General features: G+C 35.5%; 1 protein-coding gene across 1 annotated transcript in view; it reads left to right on the top strand.

Moving 5' to 3' along the window:
* The window catches only part of inpp4b (inositol polyphosphate-4-phosphatase type II B), a 306,898-nt gene extending 303,124 nt beyond the window's left edge, over positions 1-3,774 (top strand). The window contains exon 22 of the mRNA XM_030140356.1: positions 2,872-3,774. Coding sequence (XP_029996216.1) covers positions 2,872-3,004 — 133 coding nt within the window. The 3' untranslated portion in view covers positions 3,005-3,774. The remainder of the gene's footprint in view (positions 1-2,871) is intronic.
* Positions 3,775-25,225: the final 21,451 nt, after the last annotated feature.

Raw genomic sequence — 25,225 nt, 5'->3', positions numbered from 1 at the left:
GTGTGGTTCTAAACCACAGAACATGTAAGTAAATCAGCACAGAACAACAGCAAACAGACCACATCAGTGACACCAAAACATTATGCTGAAAATACAATGAAATAAAATGTTTCACAGTGATTTCTTTCTTTTTTTCTTTTTTTTTCAGGACCGGTTTTCAAAGCTGTACTTTTTATTGTGCGTTTGATAAAACCGCATTTATGTTTGTGATAGTTGTACTTCTACAGGGTGTCCCATAAGTCTCCATACATAGGAAAAATAAACGTTTCTTGACATAAAACATTTTTATTTATATAATATGCTCTATATGACTGCCATTTTGTCGGGAACAAATTGATCCAAAACACTTCCTGTTTTTTTGAACTTGACAATAAGTTTTGCCACAGTGTCGTGTATGATACTCGTCCCATGTTTTCTGTTAAATGCGCTTGCAACCAGATGACTGCTTGCTGAACCGGCCATCAGGATGATTTCAATTCGTTGCCCTTTATTCAAATGCATTCTCTGGGTTATCTGAAATATAAAGAAATACATGTTAGAACCATATACAGGGGTTGGACAAAATAATGGAAACACCTTAAAACATCAACAAAATATCATTTAATATGGTGTAGGTCCGCCTTTTTCGGCAATTACAGCCTCAATTCTCCGAGGTATTGATTCATACAACTTGTGAATTGTTTCCAAAGGAATTTTAAGCCATTCTTCAGTTAGAATACCCTCCAACTCTTTTAGAGACGATGGCGGTGGAAATCGACGTCTTACTGGAATCTCTAAAACTGACCATAAATGCTCAATAATGTTGAGGTCTGGGGACTGTGCCGGCCATACGAGATGCTCAACTTCATTAGAATGTTCCTCATGCCATTCTTTAACAATTCTAGCTGTATGGATTGGGGCATTATCATCTTGAGGTGAAGGTGTTTCCATTACTTTGTCCAACCCCTGTATGTATGGAATGTATTATGTCTCCTATGTATGGAGACTTATGGGACACCCTGTATAATGTCAGCAATGAAAACATAACACCTTCCTAAATGGTGGTGAATGGGGAAATTAAGGGAGCCAAGTTTTACTGTAAACGGAAGTGAGAGTCAGATTATATCGGCTACAATTTCGAGGCAGTGTAGGACAGAAGCACAAAAATGATAAAGGTAAACAGAGCTTTGAAGACCTGCCAGTCCACATCTGAAGTTCACGGCTGATAAGGACTATGGGAAACATGCCAGGAATCAGCTTGTCCTTAAAGAAACCAAATGTCTGGTTTTATTGTCAGATAAGAGCCCAAAACCAGATGGTGTCACAGGTATAGTTCAGGACAGGTGTGTGAGGTGGATGGAACTAGACTGCCAGAGTAATCCTGGTTTTATCACTTACAGATAGACCACACTTACTGATTCAGTGGTGTCAGATCACAGGTATTCAGCTCAAACCTGCTCCCTTTACGCACACAAAGAAATCCTCCAAATTCCTGGAACCCTGTCATGATGTTCTGCCCCGTAGAGGGTGAATTATAAAGCTCCTTTCCCATTTTTTCTTTGAGAAGCATGTTTAAACATGTCAGTCGCCTGCTGGTATCACATCCTTTTTCTTCATTTTTACTTCATTACATAAGATCCATTCCAGAGAAGTGTTGTGTTGAGCCATCATTAAGTTATTCCTCTTCTTGTTAATTTGATTGACAGATGTGTTTGACTGTTGTAATGCTTTTAGTGTCTGTGTTGATTGTCCGATTGGATCCAGCTGATGTCATCATGTCTATGCATGTGCTGATGTCAGCATATCAGTTGCCTCTATGTATGTGCCAAGTTTGAGGTAAACTGAAACACAATAGATGTTTTTATAGACATTTGAAATTTCACCCATTATAAGTAAATGGGAGATGAAAAAGAGATTTTAAAAATTCCTAAAAAGTTTAAACTTTGACCTACTTTTCTCAAAATGTAATCACGTCTATTCTGGGTCAGTGGCAATCTATAAAACCAATTTGATATGAATTCAACCAATAGTTTTGCTGCAACAGACGTGAAATTTTGCTCATTATAAGTAAATGGGGAAAAAAATATTTTAAAAATTCATAAAAATTTTGAACTTTGACCTACTGTTCCTAAAATGTAATCAGATCTATTCTGGGTCACTGGCAATCTACAAACCAAATTTGGTAAGAATTCAACTGATAGTTTTGCTGCTAGAGTGTTAACAATCAAACCAACCGAACCAAAAACAATACCCCTTGCCTCCCATTCATGTGTGTGTGTGTGTGTGTGTGTGTGTGTGTGTGTGTGTGGGTGGGTGGGTGGGGGGGGTAGTAATAATGACAACTCAAAAATTTTCTCTTTGTTTCAGAGTAAAAAACTCAATTATATTCACAAAAAAATTGAATAACCCACACAAATATGAACATGAAATGTCTTAAATAAGGTCAATTTTAACAATAATGTGCCTGTTAATAATCTGCCTGTTACTGCTTTTGTCCACTGTGATTCGTAAATTGTAACACATATTTAAATGATAAAATGAGGCAGAATATTATTAAAATTGCTCTTATTTTTCTCAAGAAATTCCAGGTATTTCATGTTATTTACATTTGAAAAGGATAGTTTATAGATGTAAACAATTACACTATGTAATTTGACTTTTTTTCACTGTTATTATTTTACTGTTTGGGCCCACTTCAGATCATATGTGGCCCCTGCACTAAAATCTAAAATGAGTTGCCCCCCCTGCCCCCCCCCCATAGTGCATCTGAGCAGAGACATCCCTTTTTATCCTTGATTCTGTTCATACAATCATGCCATTGAAAACTTCTTTTTGCTTTCCTTTCTTTTGTTCCCTCATCCCCCTTCATCGTCCTGTTTGTTTGACCACCAGAGAAGGATGTCGGATTGAAAACGTTCAAAAGAATATCAGGTGCAGGAAATATGCCTTCAACATGTTGCAGCTGATGGCCTTTCCCAAATTCTACCGACCTCCAGAGGGAACGTACGGCAAAGTGGACTCCTGAGGAAGCAAGCCACGAACTGTAAAAGTAGTCATTTTGTGTAATCTATGTATTAAATCTCAAAGAAATGTAAATGGATTTGTTCTGTGTGTGTTTTTGCTCATTGCTGGATTTGTTACATGTAAAATAATTAAAGCACTTTTCCATTTTTGCCTTGTTCATCAACTGAGCAGTGCTGAACAACACTTTACCTTTAAATCGTTGTCCATCATTTCTGTGCATCTGTATATTATGTTGACATTTTTAGGACATTTCAACATGATTTTGTGCATGAAAACGTGTCCTCCCACTCAAAGAAATGAGCGCATACAGTATATTGTGTGACAAAACAGGTCCCTTTGCTTGTTTTTTTCTGAGCTGTATGTGTTTTGGAGGTGATGGTACATGAACCACCTTCATTCACCTCAGACGACCATGAAACTGGGTTCCCAAAGGTCTCGTAAATGGACCGTAAAGTTTAGACTATTTTGTTACTTTTCCTGTACAAAAGTCATTTTTAGGGCGAAAATACAAGGAAATTAATATGTTCAAAGAAGATGTGTACTTGTGTTTTTTGTTTCATTTTTATTCCTCAGGGTATGAAGTGTCGGATGAGGATGTCACACCATCGTATCTTAATGCTCTAAAGCAAATTCTATTATTTATTTTTGTATCCTAAAACACATATATTTTATAAGGGATGATGCATTAAACTTTGATACATGTTTTAAGTGTATTTGTTTTATATACTGGACTTCTACACATTTAAAATAAAAATGCTGTGCGATAAATGACTCATGCCAAATGTTCTATATCACGCTCCTATTCAGTTTCATAGATAAAATGCTGGGTTAAATTCTCATCACGTGCCGTTGTGAGGCTAACGTGGTGGAAAGTATCAGATGTTAGATGACAGTTATATCATGGGTTTCCTCATTTCTGCTTCATCAGATCATAGAGCAGTGTTTTTCAACCCTGGGGTCAGGACACCACATGGGGTTGCCTGAAATTTCTAGTAATTGATAAAAAAAATAAATTAAAAAAAGTATTTTAAAAATTTCTAATAAAAAATATATCCTCCTGAGACAAAGTAAGTAATCAGTTCCACCATTTTACATTAAATAATTACCTTAATTGGAAACAGCGTGATGTAACAGTTCTGTCATACATTTTTAATTTTTTTAAATTATAATGTCCTTTTCAGTGGGCTTTTTTTTTTTAAGTGAAGCTGCGAAACTCTTGTCCACTACAGAGGACAAAAATGCATTGCTGGGTCTCAGGAGGATATGGTGATTTGAGAGCGACAATCCCATACATAAAAGACATGTCAAACTGTGAAGCTGAAACTGAAGCACTGTGGTACTGTTTATCTGTCAAATGTCAGTTTCAGATGCTGCAGCTCTTTCATAACACTGGTCAACAACAAATTTATTGTTGAAGTTTTTTGAGCTGATTTAGGATAATTTTGGTGTGCTGAATCCAAAAATCACATTAATTTTGCTCAATCAGGTCAACTTTCTGAACTATGCTACAGATTGGCTTTTTAACATTTTTGCTTACATTTATGAGCATTTTCACATCATATGATACAAAATTCTTTCATATTTCTTGCAATGAATGAGTTCTGAAGATTTTACTTTTGCCAATTTATGATTAATGCTTTTTTTACATCCGCCAAGGAGGTTATGTTTTTGCCAGGGTTTGTTTGTTTGTTTGTTTGTTTGTTTGTCTGTTTGTCTGTTTGTTTGTCTGTTTGTTTGTCTGTCCGTTAGTGTGCAACATAACTCAAAAAGTTATGGACAGATTTTGATTAAATTTTCAGGGTTTGTTGGAAATGGGATAAGGAAGAAATGATTACATTTTGGTGGTGATTGGGGGTGGGGGGGCCCACGGGGGGGGCCACTGATCAGCCTTGGCGGAGGTCTGCGCTCTCCGAGTGCTTCTAGTTTTTTAATATTACAGGTGAATGAAATGGCTTCGACTAGAAGATCTTGCAAAAATAAGCCTGACATATTCTGCTACAGTTTGTAACACTTAATAAATACATCCTGTTAGAAAATGATTTTTTTTCTCTTAAAACCTATTTTGGGTGAGAACTATGCAAAAAATCAACTGATAAAGTCACAAAAATGTAATCAATTTTGTGACAAGATCAAATTTTTCAAAATCAAATTAGCAAAAAAACCTGACCTGATTGAGAAAAACAGATGTCATTTTTGGATTTAGCGGTGCAAAATGGTTCTAATTCAGTTGAAAAAACCTAGACAACTTGCAAAAAACATTTTTTTGTAACCCAGTGTAATTCATAGTCTGAGTTATTGTTTGTTCAATATTAACTGGGGGGTTGGAACAGGGCGGCTGGCGTCCCTGGCCTCCTGGGGCCTGTGCTCGGCTGCTGTGAGGCCTCTGGCGGGGGCCTCCCTCGACCATCTTTGGGGCGGGCACACTGTTGCCTCTCGGGGGGGGCGGGCTGGATCCCCCCTCTCTGTGGTGTGTGCTGGTTGGCTGGGCCTTGGGGCCCTCTCGGTCAGTCCCTAATCCTTGGAGGGAGTGCGGGTGCATGTGTGTGTTCTTCACCTCAGTCTGTTTGCCTGGTTCACTCTGTTACAGCAGATGAATGTGAACAACTGATGTGTGGATTTGTTACTGGTATTATTTGTGCGAACGTGGTATACGATATTTTGTTCATGCTTTCTTTTCTTATATTCATCATCTCACAGGTCTTATGTATTTCATTGTTTTTTTTTGTAGTTTTGTTTGTTTTGTTTTTTCTCTCTCTCTTCTGCCCAGTTTACTCAGTTCTGGTTGTCGTTGTTGTTACCATTGTAATTATCACCATGGTTGTTACTGTTTGTATTGTTGATACGTCCTTGTGAGGGTCTTCGCCACCTTCTTCTCTCTTGCTCTCTCCCCTTCTAACCCCCCCCCATGTCAGGTCCGGCATCGAAATGTGGTTCAGCAAAACTCATAATAAACACAGTAGAATATCAAAGGGTGCTTCATATGCTTGGTAAAGTTTCCCTTGGCAAGGCAGGTTTGTTCAGCGCCAAAAGGAACCAGACTACCATTCTGCTGTTAGGATGCTGGACAAAACAAGTAAGAAAAAAAAAAAAAAAAAAAAGTAGCGTGAGATACTCCCGGGTAAAATGTCCAAATAAAAGAGGATACAGAAGCAGAGGTGTCAGAAAAGTGGGCAGTGATGACTGGGAGTACAGTTGGTGTCGGCTGCTGCATTATCAGTACAGACAGCTGCCTGTCAGCCAGCTGAGCCCATTAAAACAAAAGAAAAAAAAAAAAATTATATATATATATATATATATATATAAATTAATCGTCAGCCTTGTAAATCCAAGCTGGACTGACTGTACATATCCTGACCAAGGAAAATCAAATTCTCACTTTGTGCAGTAATCTACACCTGGCTTTTCTGCCTCCGTCCATAATAATATACATTATACAGACTAAATGTCGTCTAAAATTAATGTTTATTTGCAACATAGTATAGCAAACTATTACATGATCAAAAACAAATTAATTTTAGAAAAAAAAAAAAGTTGAAATGGGGTCACAAGCCAAGAAAGGTTGGGAACCACTGTCATACAGGAAGGGTATTTTTTGTTTTGTGTCAGTTTTACTGTTGTCTTTCACCTTTCAGCTGCTTTTTATAGGATCCATGTGTCTTCAGTCCTGGTCCAGGACCTGGGGGAAGGCCTGCTGTGTTGAATCCATTCAAAGGTACACATGGTACACACCTCTACTGTTTCCAAGAGCCTAAACTGGTCCTTCTGTTTGTGTTTTTAACTCGCGCTTAACTCTTTAAAGGAGTGATATTTTGTTTTTTGTTTTTTTTTAAAAATGGAATTATGCATTTTAAAACATTTCCCTGTGGTCTACATATACTGTAAATGCTCTGCTTGGGTCTGAATTCATTAATTCAACTCCACACGTCCATCTTAAACCCTATTTCTGAGTAATGACTCCAGAAAGGTCGTTTTGAGCGCTGGCCCTTTAAATGCACATGACCCCACCCCCTTCTGGGTTGTTGACCGTGCTGCTCTGTCCCATTCAGCCACTTCAGTTCCTTAAAACGACCAACAACTGAACATTTTAGGAAATCGGTTCAAAGTTTGGACATATTTTCAGTTTTTATTACAACCGCTGCTGCTGACAAACAATTACAGCGTACTCTGAGAAATGTTCGTCAGAAGTCTTGACCTAATATGTGTGTGATGTAACTAGTTGTAAACGTCACAAATTAAAAAGAAATTAAAACAGGTTGTAGAAATCTACTCAATTTTTGCCAAAATGAATATAAAGATAGCTTTGCAGCACCTGGAGGGTTCAAATTCAAACTTTATGAACTATTAGGGTCCAAATACACAAATAAATGAACCAAAGACTAATAAAAGTGGGTTTAGCAAAATATGACTCTTTTAACAACAGCAATCTCTTCGACGCTGCATTTTGCACTGTACAGTATTCTGATTGTTATACTTCCTGAACCGTTTGCATTATCCATAAAATTCAAAATGCATCCAAAAGCTGAGATCCTGAGCTTATCGATGCTATATAATATATAATAAACTTTAAGACAGCAATGTGGGACTCTATTGCAAGTAGACAGGAACTGTTTCAGAGACTTCAGGTTAAAAAATGCCTGGAAATAAAAAAAATATGAAGCCATAACATGGATACTGAATGTTCAAGACCAAAAAGCATGTTTGAGCAGATGTAAAATAGTTGAAAGTTTATTTCTGGAAACTCAAAAAGTTTTGTTATCGACATTTACAGTTGTTTCTGATAATAAATATGTTAAAGACTATGTTTTTTTTTTTTTACTAAAACACACTGTTAAGCATTTATTATTTATAAAGGTGATAATTAACCCTTTCATGCATAGTGGTCACGCCAGTGGACAGCTATTCTACAGCTGTTCTCTTATATATTCATGGATTTTGCTGTTCTTTTCTTTTCTTTTTTTTTTTTTTACACATATCTTTATTAAAGTTTTAAGACACTACATATCTTTTCTGTTATGAATTGGTGACATTTATGTAGATCTCTCCTGAGCATAAACCCCCAGAATCACAAGCCCTCCCCATAGTTTTCACACAATTTATCAGTAAATACATGTTTCTGTGCATCAAAAATTAAATGTGTGGTGTCCAGCTGAGTGGACATTTTTGCAACTTCATGAAAAATAGGTTCATAAGAATTTTTTTCATTATTATTTTTTTATGTTTTTTTTTTTTATTATTATTTTTATTTTATTTATTTTATTTTTTTTATTTATTTTTCAGAAGAAAATTTTCAATCACATTGTTTATTCCATGCCTAAAGAGGAATAAAAACAAAAAAAAAAAAAAATTTTGATTAAGGGTCTAATAATTCGTGCATGAAAGGGTTAATGGCTGGATATTGAAAGTTCAGTTCTTCCTGAAAACAAAGGTGCAAAAGAATTGGCAAAAAAAAAGAGACATTTTTTGACACTTTTATTGCAAAGAAAACATGAAAACACCTAGGCAGCCTGTTATAATGGCAGTGCATCAGTTAGAGTTAAATTACCAGTTACAGCTGAAACATTACACTGCAAAAATCTAAATCTTACCAAGTATATTTTTGTCATTTCTAGTCAAAATATCACACTCATCACACTTAAAATGAGACCTAATCACCTAAAGAGTAACTTTTCAGTGAGATATAAGAACTTATTTTCAGACAATAGATCTTGAAAATCTTATTTCAAGAAATCTTACCAAGATAATTTTCACTTGTTCCACTGGCAGAATTCTTTTTGCTTGAATTAAGCAAAAAAAAAAAAAAAAAATTAAGCATAAATTAAGCAAAACAAATCTTGAATTAAGCAAAAAAAAATATGCTAATGGAACAAGTGAAAATTATCTTGGTAAGATTTCTTGAAATAAGATTTTTAAGCTCTATTGTCTAAAAAAAAGTTCTTATATCTCACTGAAAAGTTCCTCTTTAGGTGATTATGTCTTATTTTAAGTGTGATGAGATATTTTGACTAGAAATGAGAAAAATATGCCTGGTAAGATTTAGATTTTTTTTTTTTTCAGTGTGTTAACCACTGCAGTACTTACCCATGGAAGGGTCTGAACTATTTGCTTTTGTTAAATCCAGGCAGTTCCTTTTCTTTTTTTTTTGTGTCCAGGCTGTTTATTTAACTCTAGCTGATGCAGTCGGTGTCCTCTCATGTCTTTAACGTCATAAAAATCGGACGACGCCAGAACTGATCAGGATCATCAGGTTTGTGACAGAATGGTTTCACCTCCATATGGTCCAGACTCTAATCTGGGATGTGATGAAGACTTGATGCAGCGGTCCGATTCTCCATCATCAATAATCAAAAATTAATGCAACTATGGATGGAAAAAAATATTATAAACCTTATTGTGACACTATGTAAGGATTATGTGGCAAAACAGATGTGACAGTGAACGTCTCCTGTAGGTGGTGCAGTCAAATATTGCATATGTGACTTTTCTTTTGGCCAGGCAGTGTATAATGTAATAAAAAAAGCAATGAGAACAACTGTAACTGGTGTTTAAGGGCAGGGGTGTCAAACACATTTTCTTCCGGGGGCCATATTCAGCCCAATTTAATCTGAAGTGGGCCGGACCGGTAAAATAATAGCATGAAAGCCAATAAATAATGACAACCTCAACAACAACTAATAGTTTTAGTGCAAAAAAAAAATGACATTCAATTATGCCAATATTTATGTTTACAAACTATCCAAACAAAAAGGATGTGAATAAGATGAAAAAAAAATAAATTTGTTAAGAAATATAAGTATAATTTTATCAATATTATGCCTCAACTTACCATTTCTACATATGCATTACAGATCAGATCTACAAAGGCACAAAACATTTAATAACAGGCAGAATATTGTTAAAATTGCACTGAATTCTCTGTAGACATTTCAGGTTGTTCATATTTGTTCAGGATATTCACATTTGATTGTTAGAGGATGGTTTGTTCATGTAAACATTTTCATAATTTAATGTTTTTGGCACTAAATCAAAGAGAAAAAAAATGGTGTTGTCATTATTTATAGGTTATTATATTACACTGGTCAACAACAAATTTATTGTTTAAGTTTTTTGAGCTGATTGAGGATAATGATGGTGTGCTGAATCCAAAAATCACATTAATTTTGCTCAATCAGGTCAACTTTCTGAACTATGCTACATATTGGCTTTTTAACATTTTTGCTTACATTTATGGGCATTTTCACATCATATGATACAAAATTCTTTCATATTTCTTGCAATAAACGAGTTCTGAAGATTTTACTTTTGCCAATTTATGATTAATGTTTTTTTTTTTATATTACAGGTGAATGAAATGGCTTCGACTAGAAGATCTTGCAAAAATAAGCCTGACGTTTTCTGCTACGATTTGTAACACTTAATAAATACATCTTGTTAGAATTTTTTTTTTTTTTTTCTCTTAAGACCTATTTTGGGTGAGAACTATATAAAAAAATCAACTGATAAAGTCACAAAATGTAATCAATTTTGTGAGAAGATCAAATTTTTCAAAATCAAATTCGCAAAAAAACCTGACCTGATTGAAAAAAACAGATGTCATTTTTGGACTTAGCGGTGCAAAATGGTCCTAATTCAGTTGAAAAAACCTAGACAACTTGCAAAAAACATTTTTTTGTAACCCAGTGTTATTTTAGAGTTTGATGCCCTAACTTGCACTTTTACAAATTCATCCTGCGGGCCGGACTGGACCCTTTAGCGGTCCGGTTTTGGCCCCCGGGCCACATGTTTGACACCTGTGTTTTAAGGGAACCCTGATCTCCACCGATCATCACTGAGCTTAAGCTTCACCAGCAGAAAGAGCAGGTTTATGCTACATTTTCTCTTTTTTACTACACTCAAACACATAAAAACAAGTACAATATTTCATAGCTGAATAGTGCTTTTCCTTTACTGGAGTGAGCAAATATTTGAGGTTATTAGAGTTCATTAGCACATTACACTTCTGTTCAGTAGTGTATACAACAACCATAATAACACTTTACATTCTTTACACTACATACATGTTCTTTGCTACTTCCTGTCACACACAATGGCAGGCTTTACATCAACTTTAATACAGTCTTAGTCTATAATAAAATATATAATAACATTCATGTGGCCTTACGGACTGCATTGTCACAGTTACAGTGTTGTATTAACAAAATAAAAACAGGTGTAAGTATTTACAATATACACACACAGGTACTTTGGAGCATTTACGAGGTTTTATGTTTCTGATTAAGTTTATTCAAAAGAGTATTTAGTCTTTCCAGGAATATTGTAGAATTTTTAAGTGCATGTGCTTCACAGGCTGGACAGCTACCCTGAAAGAAAAACACGGATCAAATATTAATAATAATAATAATAATAATAAAAACAATTGACAAATAGGTGTAAAATGTCTAAATGTCGCCATATGTAATGGAAGTGGTGAAATTAATCAGTGAACTGAAATGTGCAGAAAATTATGACTGAAATACACAGTGAAGATTCTACAAGGATTCACTCAAATGTCAGAATAATGAAAAGAAAAAGATATTTACATCCAAGGATTTCAGTTTTTAAAGACTATAGGATTGTTTGATTGGATGGTTGATATTTTCAGGAACATTTTGCATTTCCAGAAAATACAGAGATGTAATAATTCCACTGGTCTACAATTTTTTTTAGAAATGATTTACTTCTGAGATTAAATGTGCTAAATGTTACGTATTTTAATGAGATTAATTGGAAAATAAATGACAAAAGTGCCGGTTTGCTGATGTTTTCAAGGTATATGATTGTTATTACACATATATATTGGTTTATGTACATTTATATAATAGTTTTATAAATCTTCCACTAAATAGAACCTGTAAAGTGAATGTATTCTAATGTGCAGACAGTGTTAATTCTTGAATTTCACATTTTGACCCGAGGCTGTATCTTGGAAAGTTCAGCCAACCAGCATTTTTGACTTGATTTTTCTTTATCAGTGATTCTCATGTGGTAAAATTTCATTACTTTTATTCTGGAAGCATTTTCCTTGTAGACCAGTGTTACATTATTATTCCAATTAGATGTCGACTATTACATTAACTGGCAGCTGTTTTGATGTTCATTTGGTTATAGTACTTTGGAAAGAAAATTAGTCTATATTCCTGTGATTCAAACTTCTTGAATCCCATAATTATCTGGTTTCTTTCCTCTGTAACCAACGTGATATCATGACTCGTGACTCATACACGCCACTTTTAATTTGTGTGTTGTCTGTACACATTATAAGCTTTCCATGTTAATGTTCATGCCGTGTCAAATACCACGCACTGAGGGTTAGAGGTTAGGGGTTAGGTTTATGAGAACCAGAGATCAAATGGCATTGAATAACACGTGAAAGGCTGAAAATGCGTACATATAGCACCCCAACTGCCATAAGAACTGGCGTGACATACAATGCCATTTCATGAGATCAGTCTCTCTGTAACAGTACAGAAAATATCAAATGTCAGTTTGATGCTGTTGTCCGTGGTTTTAGGAAACACTGAACAACATTTTTCACCATTTTCTAGACCACAGGTGTCAAACTCCGGTCCTCGAGGGCCGGTATCCTGCATGTTTTAGATGTTTCCCTCTTCCAGCACACCTGACGGTCGTTATCAGGCTTCTGCAGAGTTGGATGATAGGCTTATCATTTGAATCAGGTGTGTTGGAAGAGGGACGCATCTAAAACATGCAGGATACCGGCCCTTGAGGATCTGAGTTTGACACCCCTGTTCTAGGCAGCTGCACAGGGCGTAAAATGAACACCCGCCAAGCGCCAATGACGGGTAAAAAATTCGTTTGGCGTGTAAAACAAAAACACTCGCCCGCCAGTGGCCGACGGAAAATTTTTAATTGCATGAGAGTTTTTGTTTTCATACATTTGACCATTTCTGCTGGATCGTTTGAAGCAGGGGCCCGCGAGATGGACCTCCGCGATACCCGGTTCTGGTACTCGACGAAAAATCTATCTCATCCACTATTACTTGATAACACAAAATTAAAATAAAATCGATCAAATTCATTTTTTTAAACCAACCCTAGTATTCATATAGCATTCTAGAAAAAAAGTTTAAGTATTTAAAGTTTAAGTAAAGTTAAAGTTTAAGTATTTATCTGCTGCAACTTAAGGTGTGGACATGGACTAAGGATGTAAATAGGAGAAGCAGAAATAAGCCTCCGGCTTCAGCTTCTTCCTTTTTCAGTTACAAAATGTGTTAATTTTATGTTTGTTTGTTTTTTTTTAATATGTAGGTGTTTTGTTTTGTTGTTTTTTTTAATATGTATGTGTTTTGTATTTTGTATTTAACTGAAATAAACATTCATTCATTCATTCATTCAAAAAATATGCATGCTCGGAAGTTCATTTCATTTAGACTCAATCCCAGTTGATGGTTTGTTTTTTCTCTTTTCCTGTGGGTTAAACAGAAATGTTCCTGTTAACGCTGTCAGACATTTGACTCACTCAGTCAATGTCAAAGGTTGCACTTTTGAATATTTTTATTACATGATGACGCAGGAGTCATCTTGAAATGAAATATAACCTCATAAAATAGCAAAATCTCATTTGATCTGTACATAACTATATTCTTTAAGTGATGCTTAAGTTGGATTTTCACAATAAAAACGTATGGTAAATATTTTAAGTCAAATAAGGCATGATTTTTTTAATTTGGCCAGTGAAAAATATTTTTGACCAGTAAATTTTTGGAGGTCACTTGCCAATGGCAGATGAGATAAAAAGTTAATTTTATGCCCTGCAGCTGCACATTCAAGTTGACCAAGAAAATAATTATTAGTTGCAACCATAAATTATAAGGCAATGGCTACTGCCACACTACTGGCACAAAATATGGGTTTGTCTGTTCCCACAGAGCCAATCAAATGTTAGCATTTGTACTAGAGCCAATCACGGATACTGTTCCATGAACTCATTATCCTCTTGTTGCCACAGTACTGTGGTGATATATCCTCCTGACACCCAGTAAGTAAACATTTGTGCCATTTTACATTAAATAATTACCTTATTTGGAAACAGCATGATGCAAAAGTTTTTTCAGATACATTTTTTTTTTTTTTTACTTTTTTTTTTATATAATGTCCTTTTCAGTGGACATTAGGTAATTTTTTATTTTTATTTTAACCCTTTCATGCATGAATTATGACAACCTTAATCAAGATTTTTTTCCTGAGTGTTTTTATTCCTTTTTAGGCATGAAAAAACGTTATTGAACTTTTTTTTTTTTTATGAACCTATTTTTCATGGATTAACAAAAATATCCTCTCAGCTGGACACCATGTGTTTAATTTTTTAAGCAAAGAAACATGCATTTACTGTCATACTGTGTGAAAACTATGAAATAAATGTTTTTTGAATGTCGCTTATCTGATGTTTTCTCACATTTTAACATACTATAATAGTAATTACTCATGCAAATAATATGCAAAAAACAACAAAACACAACAACTTTTTTTTTTTTTTTTTACCTGTTATTTACAGTCTAATAACAATTAGCAATTGATTTACACTCAAATATGTTACTACAGATCAGGTTTCTCAAGAGCTGCAAAGTTACAGTAATGGTATGAATTGCAGTGTATTATGGGATGGTGCATAAGTGTCCACTATGTTGGCTGATATGGAACTAAAACAACAAAATCCATGAATATACAAGAGAAAAGCTGTAGAATAACTGTCCACAGTAGTGACCAGTATGCATGAAAGGGTTTAAGTAAAGCTGTGAAACTTGTCCACTACTGAGGACAAAAATGCATTGCTGGGTCTCAGGAGGATATGGTGTATACTTCATTGCATTGTTTTGTGCATTTAGCTACCACAGTATTTATTTCAAACATGCAAAGAAACAAAATAAAACAAAACAAGGCAAAATAAGACAAAAACAAAATAGCATTTAAACGAATCTAATCTAATCTTAATCTATCTTCATGTACGTGCAAGTCTGAATTTTGCACAGTTGAAAAGGAGCAGAAAGAAGTATAAACTTATTTAATCCTACCCCTCAAGTGCTTTTACATATTTATCACTAACTTAATACAAGAATCAAACAATACATTTTTCCTAATTTTAGCACTGAACCGCAACTAATACATAATGCAGTAACTGAATTATGCACAACAATATGATCATAGTGGTACAGTCATACAAACAGACTCAATAGTACTGTGGGAAGGGATGGAAGAAATGACAAATTACTGATAGTATCTAGCATAGAAAAGGAATTATTGCTGTAAATGCTCTATATATTGTTTTATGGTGTTCTTCGCTCTGTGCAGTCAGTGAGGCTGGAGAAGGTGGGCGGAGCTACATGTTCGATGCAGCAGTGTGCCGTGTGACTTCTCAGTTCTGTGTCAGTTCAGTGTATTTTGTGCTGTGGTTCTGAATTCTGCACTCTGAAAGTTGTCCCAGTGGCTGATTTATATTAAAGTCAGATTTCACCTACTGACCGTGCCCCCCCCCCCCATTTGAAAATGTGCAGGAAAAAAAAAGGTACACTAACTGCAAATCAAACCCGAGTCAGAATATATACTTAATGTTACCTTACCTTTTGAATTTACCACCTTAATTATGGGAAAAACTGAAATTTTAGTGAACAATGCCTACTTGTATAGAATTTTAATAACTGCTGGCAAAAAGGCTGTGACCAGGCACTGGCTCCAACCTGAGCCACCTAATCTGGAAAAATGAGTAGATATTGTGAATGAAATTTACCAGATGGAAAGACTAACCTTCTCCCTTCAGTTACAAATGAAGAAATTTTGAAATCTATGGTCAAAGTGGATATTTTTTGTTTACTCTTACCAAACACAATCTGTTGGAACCCTAAATGTACAAGAAATGACAATATAATGATAATGTATCTGGAATTGTCTTGTTTTTTGTGTATTTAATTAATTCTACTTTTTATATTTTATTTATTTCTTTTTTTTCTTTAAAGAGAGGAGGTCAAAGTCTCTTGGTCTTCCGTATGTGTTTTCTTTATGTAATAATGCATCCATTGTTCACTGTTCAATTGTTTTGTTTATTAACAAAAAAAAAAAAGAAAAACAAATGTTGAGAATGGAAAGATTGGTCATGGGTCACATACTTGTTTCATGACCACAATGTCATTTAAATGTATGTTGAATTTTTCTCAATATTTCTAAATAAAAATCAGAAAAAAAAAAAAAAAATCAAACCCAAGTCTTCTGCATTGTAGTCCAAAACGTTACCGACTGCTGTGTCTAAATCAGACCTATTTGCTGTCTGATTGCCTTGGTACTTTTCGGGATGTAACAAGTTACCAGTCTAGAAATGACATAACGAGGGCGCTGATTGGCTCTGGTAATAGACAAACTGAGATTTCATGCCACAGTACTGTGTCAAAAAAAAAAAAAAAAAAAAAAAAAAAAAACTGCCTGGATTTAACTAAACAAATATTGTAAGTAATATCCTTCCAATGGATAATTACTGCAGTGATTAATATATTTCATGGGATAATGAGTTGTTTAACTCTCATACAGTGAGTAGTTTCACATTTCTTAAACAACCCCCAGTTTGAGAATAAATACTGGATAATGCTAGATTTCATCATGTTCATCTCAAATGTGAAAGAGCGGTTGCATGACACATCATCTTCTCACAATTGAGAATCTTTGGGATGTAATCAGGGAGACTTTATACAATGGTCTGATCAAAAATGTATGCAAGACTAGCTGGAAATAAATGTGGTTCTACTTAAGCACTGCACTACATAAAAGATTCCACATTGAATGCATCATGTAATCAAAGCTAAATGTTTTATGTGAGACTTTACTTTTTGTCTAAACTGTGTATTTTTCATGCTTGGTTCTCACCGAAAACTCCAAATCTGTCATGTTATGAAAACATCAGATGTCTTTCAGATCATATCTTAACAGAATTGTGACCAACACCCTTGTATTTAAAAAAAAAAAAAAAAAAAAAGGAATTTACAATAAATATTCACGTTTAACTGTAAAAAAGCAGATGATGTGATTGAACAAATGTAAATATCACTTACAGTGTTCGGTATCATATCGACAGCAACCATGAAATGAAAGACGCAGAATGCATTTTTATCCCGAATTTCTAATTCTTCAAGAACCATTTTCAACTCCAACATGTAACATCTGAGTGAGGCACTTTCACAGTCTTCCTAGGAGAGAAACACATGTCTTATTATGCACACTTTCAGTCCGCCCTTGGTTAGAGCATTTTTCCTTTCTTGTAGCTGAAAGTGAATTTTGTTCTTTTATAACTTACTTTGATGTCATTAATTGATGGCGCGTACAGCATAGCGTCAGATTTCTGTCGGGTAAGAGAATAAGACGCATAAACATTTTAATCATGCTTTGACATTAAAGCTATACCGTATGATGTGGCATTTTTACACTTTTCTTTTGTCATCTTAAAATGCTCTTAATAAGTGTGTGTCAAAGTAAAATGTAAAAGAAATCCGCCAGGTATTGAAACTCAAAAATGTTTAATTCTCATTTATTTCTGATAAAAGTCTGACCAATCATTTTAGTCGGTCCGAATAAAATAATTGGCTGAACCTGACTGAGCCTCCTGTCAATCATCCATTATGGCCGTCCAGCATCCGATCCATTATCGCCGTCTCACATTCGATATGTGTCCCTCTGAATCTGACGCTTCACTGGCGCTGCTCCTCCTGTCACTGACCACAGTCTACTGTCTAGGATGTGTTTGGATAGAACTGACATGCACATGTGGAAGGGAATAAACGGATTTATGAACAGAAACGACAACTGAGGGGCACAAACCGGAGTCTGATGAATGAAGGATGGAGATAAAAGTCCGGAAGTCAGCTGTACTGGACTGAACAGGTCTGCATAAAGCTCAGCTTTTATGACGGTGGGACTCATACAGGTACATGTACATGGTGTCACACATGTAAGATGATGTAGGATGATAATTGTATGGACTATGAAACCTCAAATGTCCACGGAAAATTCGCGGAGGCCGCGCGTTCACAGTGCGCGCACCCATCCCCTGGGCACCGCAGTAAAGACACTGGCCCAGTACTGCACAGACCAGGTCTACTGATGGAACAGGAGCAGCAGGTGGATGATGCATCTGATTACTGAGGGAGGGGTCCGCAGACATGCCGAAACGGACCGGACCTCCACCTCTGCTTCCACCTCCATTTCCATCGCGCATCAGATGAGAGGAGGAGAGAGGAGGAGGAGCCTCTGAGCTCAGGCAGAGGGAAGGGGGCGGGGCTTTGGAGGGAGGCGAGTTGTTCATGTTCAAACTTTTACTAAGTGCTGAGAGAAATGCCACATCAGTAGGTATAGCTTTAACACAATACATGTGTGAATTATGAAAATATCTCAACAAAAAACAATAGTAAATGATAAAAATGTAAAATAATGCTTTAGTGATTAAACCTCAAACAATGAACATAGACCAACAGTATCTGATACCTTCTCTCACCTCAATGGCGTTTTTCAGATTTTCCAGACACTGCTGCAGACCTCCTGTTTCAGGCCCAGTATAAGCACATGCAATTGAACACAACACGCTGTGAAATGAAAGACCAAAGATGTCATGATTACAGTGGATGTGACGAGAGCGTGGACTTGCTTATAATGTGTGTTTCTTCTAAATTGTCACAATAGAGCATCTGTAATTCATTTCTATTTGCAGGACAAAGTGTGACTAGGTGTTTATTAATATGTAACAGTCACGTAACAACTGAAATAACTATTTTCATAACACTTTATTTGAAGGTCTAGTTTATAATGCATTAAGCGCACATTCGTAAGACGATGCATTTATAGTGCATTATAAAATCATTACAACAATTTATGATCATGTACAACAACTTATACCAAGGTTAATAAAGTATTATAAGTGTAGACATAATGTATTATAAATTCAGGCTTCATGATGTTTTACACATCCATATCAAAGTGACAACAGTGTTTGTAGGAAGAATCTCAAGTCCTGGGTTACAGAACACATTATAAACATCATAACTCTAGCCAGTTATAAAGACACAGAGAACTGCTGTGACATGTAGTTTCTAAAACTGAATAATGCCTTATAAACATCAATAATAAGTTACAGGAGGACTGATGATATTATAACACAAGTATGATGACGTATGAGCAGTATCTGCTGGCTCTGAGTAAAGTGTAAGTCAAAAATTATACATCCAAGTGTTCTTAATAACTTTATTTTGCAAAAACAAAACATTAAAAGAACAGAGACAGTAAATAGAAGTGTTACATGTTGCTTTGTACATAAATAAAAAATAATGTGGCAGCTCTAAATCTTTGTTAATTCAAACACATACTTTTTTTTAAATAAATATGAAATCCCTAAAATAGATGGGTATAGAGACCAGTGACAAAACCTAATAAGAGTTCTCCACCTAAAAAAAATAAATTCCTTCACACTGCTTTGGTATGGATGTATAAAACATTATGAAAGCTGAATTTATAATACATTATGCCTACACTTATAATACTTTATTAACCTTGGTATAAGTTTTTGTACATGATCATAAAAAGTTGTAATGACTTTTAAAATGCATTATAAATGCATTATAATGTCTTATGAATGTACGCTTAATGCATTATAAACTAGACCTTCAAGTAAAGTGTTACCACTATTTTTGTACATTAAATGACACTTAATAACATTATAGACACACATATGTATATTGTTTGCATATATTATAGGTTGTCATGTTAAAAAACACCCAATAAATATATAAATACGTAAATGTTAAAACTTTAAAGTTGTACTTCTTTGAAACGTACACATACTATCCAGTATACAGTGCTACGACATAAATCAGTGAAATACACAGTTACTATCATTTAAGTCACTTACAGGCACACAAACAGTTGTTAGATCCAATAGTTTTACTACCTCTGCCAAGGAAATGTCGGAGGTTACGTTTTCATCGGGGTTTGTCTGTTTGTTTGTTTTGTTAGCAAGATAACTCAAAAAGTTATGGACGGATTTGGATGAAATTTTCAGGAAATGTTGATACTGGCACAAGGAACAAATGATAAAATTTTGGTGCTGATTGTAGGGGGGGGGCACTGATCTGCCTTGGGGGAGGTCTGCACTCTCCGAGTGCTTTTCTAGTTTTATAAGAGCAATCGAAGCAAAAACAAAAGCCAAATTCACATTTAACATGCACAAACCCATCTGCCAAACAGAGGAAATAAGTACACATATATAAGTATAAGTGTAGCAGAAAAACAGGTTTGTATTAGAGCACAGGTGTCAAACTCCGGTCCTCAAGGGCCACTATCCTGCATGTTTTAGATGTTTCCCTCTTCCAGCACACCTGACGGTTGTTATCAGGCTTCTGCAGAGTTGGATGATAGGCTTATCATTTGAATCAGGTGTGTTGGAAGAGAGAAACATCTAAAACATGTAGGATACCGGCCCTTGAGGATCTGGGTTTGACACCCCTGTATTAGAGGGTCATCAACTTCAGAGCATGTGAAGTATTAGTATCAACAACAGGCTGATTTCTCTTAGCATCTCAAGTTGCTTAACCTCCTCAGACCCAGGAAATGTCAGCAAAGTACAAGCTTTATTTGTTTTTTATTAAATAAGTGCCTATATTGGAAACATCATGATGCAACAGTTTTTTCAGATGTAGTTTTTTAAATTTTTATGGAATGTCCTTTGTGGTGGATAGTTTTCTTTTCTTTTCTTTTCTTTTTTTTTTTATAAAGTTGTGAAACTCTTGTCCGCAGATGTGGACGGAAAACCCATAGCTGGGTCTTAGGAGGTTAATGATGTTTTCTAGAACATTTTGCACTTCAGCTTGCAGGTATTTGTTTATTCTACTGCTGTATCTGTCCTGCAGGAAGTACCCAAGTGGGAGGGAAAAAAATGACTGGTTTAACTGTTTTTACCTGTTAAGTGTTGCATGTTCTTGGTTATATTGCTATTGCTACTACTACTAATAATAATAATCTATATTCTGTTTACTGCAGCATTCTCTTAAACTCTTAAATAATGTCTTTTAAATGAACTTTAAAATCCCATTTTATTGCTGATGATTTTAATGACTATTTTAATTTTAATGTTTTTATATTTTAACTTCCTCTCATCTTAAGTGTAGTTTTATGCCTCTCCTGGGATGCTTTTATGTTTTATGCAAAGCACTTTGAATTGTCCTGTACATGAAATATACTATACAAATAAGCTTGCCTTGCCTAAAAGCTAAGTGGCCTCTGTGTGTGTGTGTGTGTGTGTGTGTGTGTGTGTGTGTGTGTGTGTGTCCAGGGAGTCACACAACATCCGGAAAGAGCTGACTGCTGCAGTTTGGCATACTTATGTATTTTTGGCCAAGGAAGACAGTAGCGAAAATGGCAGGTTGATAGGACCAGTATTTTGGGAGATATTAGTAATTGTGTTATACAATCACACTGCCATACTCAGAATGCTTTGGCGGTGACTGCTGCACAAATGCAGTACAGCATGCAAGAATACACAACAGCATAAAAACAACCACATCTAGAACCTGTGGATCCCCACGGGTCAATGCGCCACTAATAATTACTATAATACTAGTCCCTGCAGACACTAAAAATATATCCAAACTAGAAGCACTTGGAGAGCGCAGACCTCCACCAAGGCTGATCAGTGGCCCCCCCTGTGGGCCCCCCCCACGCCAAGGAGGTTATGTTTTTGCCAGGGTTTGTTTGTTTGTTTGTCTGTCTGTCTGTCTGTTTGTCTGTCCGTTAGTGTGCAACATAACTCAAAAAGTTATGGACAGATTTTGATGAAATTTTCAGGGTTTGTTGGAAATGGGCCCCCCCGTGGGCCCCCCCCCCCGATCACCACCAAAATTTAATCATTTCTTCCTTATCTCATTTCCAACAAACCCTGAAAATTTCATCCAAATCTGTCCATAACTTTTTGAGTTATGTTGCACACTAACGAACAAACAGACAAACAAACCCTGGCAAAAACATAACCTCCTTGGCGGAGGTAATAAAATGAATTCTAGAGAGTATCATGTTGTGTTAGTTCATGCACATTACAGTGTCCTTAACCTCTGAACATAATAAGACTCAGCATGCTTCAACCCATCCCAGGTGTATGAGCTCTGTGTGTTTTGGAAACTTGCCACTTTGATGGCATGGTGTTACCATGGTGACATCTACTCAGTCCGATTGTAAAAACATGACACCTGCAGAGGGAACACCCTCTTATGTTTTTATTGATGACTAATATAAGGCTGTAAAGTGTGCTGTAAGGAAACAACTACTTTACACATGTGATTAAAGATTGTGTTTGTGAATTTTACACAATTATTTGTGCAACAAAAAAAATGATGCTTGTTGAATTTTTTTTTTTTTTTTTTGACTGTTTTCAAAATACAGTCTACTCTCGTTAAACCGCCCGCCGTTATACCGCCATTTTCGCTCACCGCTGACCAAAACCATTGCACAAAAATCCCCAATGCATTATTCCATTAGCTACCACCATTTCCGCCTATCGCCATCCGCCAGCCCAGTTCCATGCACAAACAACACTTATACCATTGATTTCCCGACCGTTATACCGCCAGCATGATTGCCATCGAGTACACATAAATTTTAACAATGCACTGAAACAAACGCGGCAGACGCTGATCGCGACAAGCTACGAGTAGGTCTACGGAACGGCCACCGTTCATTTATCGCAGAACACTCAGTAGGTCAGGATGTCGGGAAGAGGACGTGGGATTAAGCCAAAGCCTCAAGATGATGGGGTGTCATTTCCCGACACGGTATAATAATGCTTAAAATGTTTCCCCACTTTAAATGATCCCTTACAACATAACAGAATCAAGATTTATTTAGGAACGCAATTAGAACGGGTTAACGGAGGCAGCATAGACATCATATAGTAAAGACATGCACATTATGGACGCAACCCGTTGTAACGCCATTTTCGCTATACCGCCAATTTGGCCGTGAACGGAAGTTGGCGGTATAACGAGAGTAGACTGTACAGTATTTGGTAGACTCGTGACCAATATGTCAGTTCAGGTAAATAAGACACACAATATGCCTACCTCAGAATTAAGAAACAAAGCCACACCTGAGTTCTGTGGCTGTCTGGGCTCTGGTTACAGGTCAGAAGAAACTGGACACGTTTCTAGAAAAAAATAAGAAATAAGATTAGTGTGCATGTGTTCATATACATATACAAACATTATTATTTCAAGCTCAAATCAGCGTTCAGGACATAAGGCAGCTGACACACAGGTTAAAAAAAAAAAAAAAAAAAATCACTGTTTTGTTTATCTTTACTTTCATTTAAATGTAACCATTAAAAAGTAAGAACACCTCTTGCAAACTTTTCATTCTGTGCTTTGTACAAACATCCGCCTGTAGACCTGTTATTTACCAGCACGTGTAAATGAGTCCTAATCCTGCCAGTGTTAAAATCCTCTGGACAGACGGCATCTCTCTGCTGCAGAAATAAAAGTACAACATCTTTCCTCTCTGATGTTCCTTTTGCAAATGCACACCATCATTCATTGCAAAAAGTAATAACTCTAGTGTTCTTTTTGTACAGCCAATGTACCCTCATGCTTCACTTCCTGTAATGTGCAATAACCACGCAAAATGTGAATTATGTGCAATAAGCCGTGCAATAATCCTCTGTTCTTACAAAACAATGCAATATTTTATTCATGCAGATACTAACGCACTATTTTTTATACTCTCATAGATATACACAATGTTAATATTTATACATATACATACTGTTAATATTTATACATATACATATTGTTAATATTTATACATATACATACTGTTAATATTGTTAATGTTTATACATATACATACTGTTAATATTCATACATATATATATTGTTAATATTGTTAATATTCATACATATACATACTGTTAATATTCATACATATACTGTTAATATTCATACATATACATATTGTTAATATTGTTAATATTCATACATATACATACTGTTAATATTCATACATATACTGTTAATATTCATACATATACATAATGTTAATATTGTGTATATTAAGATTTTATTATATTTTTATTTTCTTCCACTTTAGTTCTATTATTTTACTTTTGTTAAATTTTATATGCTATTTTCTTATAGAGCTTGACCGATATCGGATTTTTGGGGCCAATGCCAATATGGATATTGACAGCTAAACAAAGCCAATATCTGATATATCAGCCGATATCTGACATATTGGCCTATATTTGAAATAAGGACATTGATATACACAGGATATAATAGTCTTATATTAGAAAATGGTGGACATGGATTAACAGTTGCATCTTTGTATATCTCACAAAGGTAATTTACCAACTTTCAAACGCAGTATAATAGTCTTACATTAGACTAGTGTGTGACCTGTGGGGAACCACGGGTTGTAGATGTGGTAGCTTTTATGCTGGGGAGAGCAGACTTTTGGGAAAATATGGGAGTATATATTTTATAAGTAGTGACATAAAAATTGTTTGGTAAATCATTCTTTAAAATGTAAGCGACGATTAATATACAGTATTAATACCCATTGAGATTTTTTAGTTTTGTTGTAATTTTATATTTGCTCTATTCTTATTTTCCGATGTATAGTTTTTAGCACTCCTTATTTCACTGAACACACAATGACAATAACGGCTATTCTATTCTATTCTATTCTATTCTACTCTATTCTATTCAGGACATGACCATTTGCAGATCGCTGTCTTTCAGAAACATATATGTGGTGGTTATATTACACAGTTTGCTTGCAGTTATTCTTTTTGAGGTACTTTAGACAATAGGAAGTGCCTGCTACATTTCTACTGTTCCCAGCTCTTATGCACCAGGGTAGAGCTTCAAGTAAAGAAGTAAACAGTGGATCCTGCTTTCGGTAAAGGTTAGAACATGACCACAGCTAAAACAGGGAAAACTGAGAAACACTCTGGGGTACTGGAGTGTGTGTGTGTGCGTAGCTTTTATGTTTTGATAATGACATGAAGACAATGGAGAGGCAAAAAAGGAACGCAGCGGTCATTGTTTTTATGTTTCCGTCCGTGTGTGTGATGACTAAAACTCACTGATACATCATGTTTTTTCATCTAGTTTCAGAATTAGCTCACGGGCCATGAGCTATAGTGCAGACGCTC

Source organism: Sphaeramia orbicularis, chromosome 1, assembly GCF_902148855.1.
Source record: "Sphaeramia orbicularis chromosome 1, fSphaOr1.1, whole genome shotgun sequence".
Taxonomy (NCBI): domain Eukaryota; kingdom Metazoa; phylum Chordata; class Actinopteri; order Kurtiformes; family Apogonidae; genus Sphaeramia; species Sphaeramia orbicularis.
The sequence above is the reverse complement of the archived record's forward strand: the minus strand, read 5'-3'. Positions and strand labels throughout refer to the sequence as shown.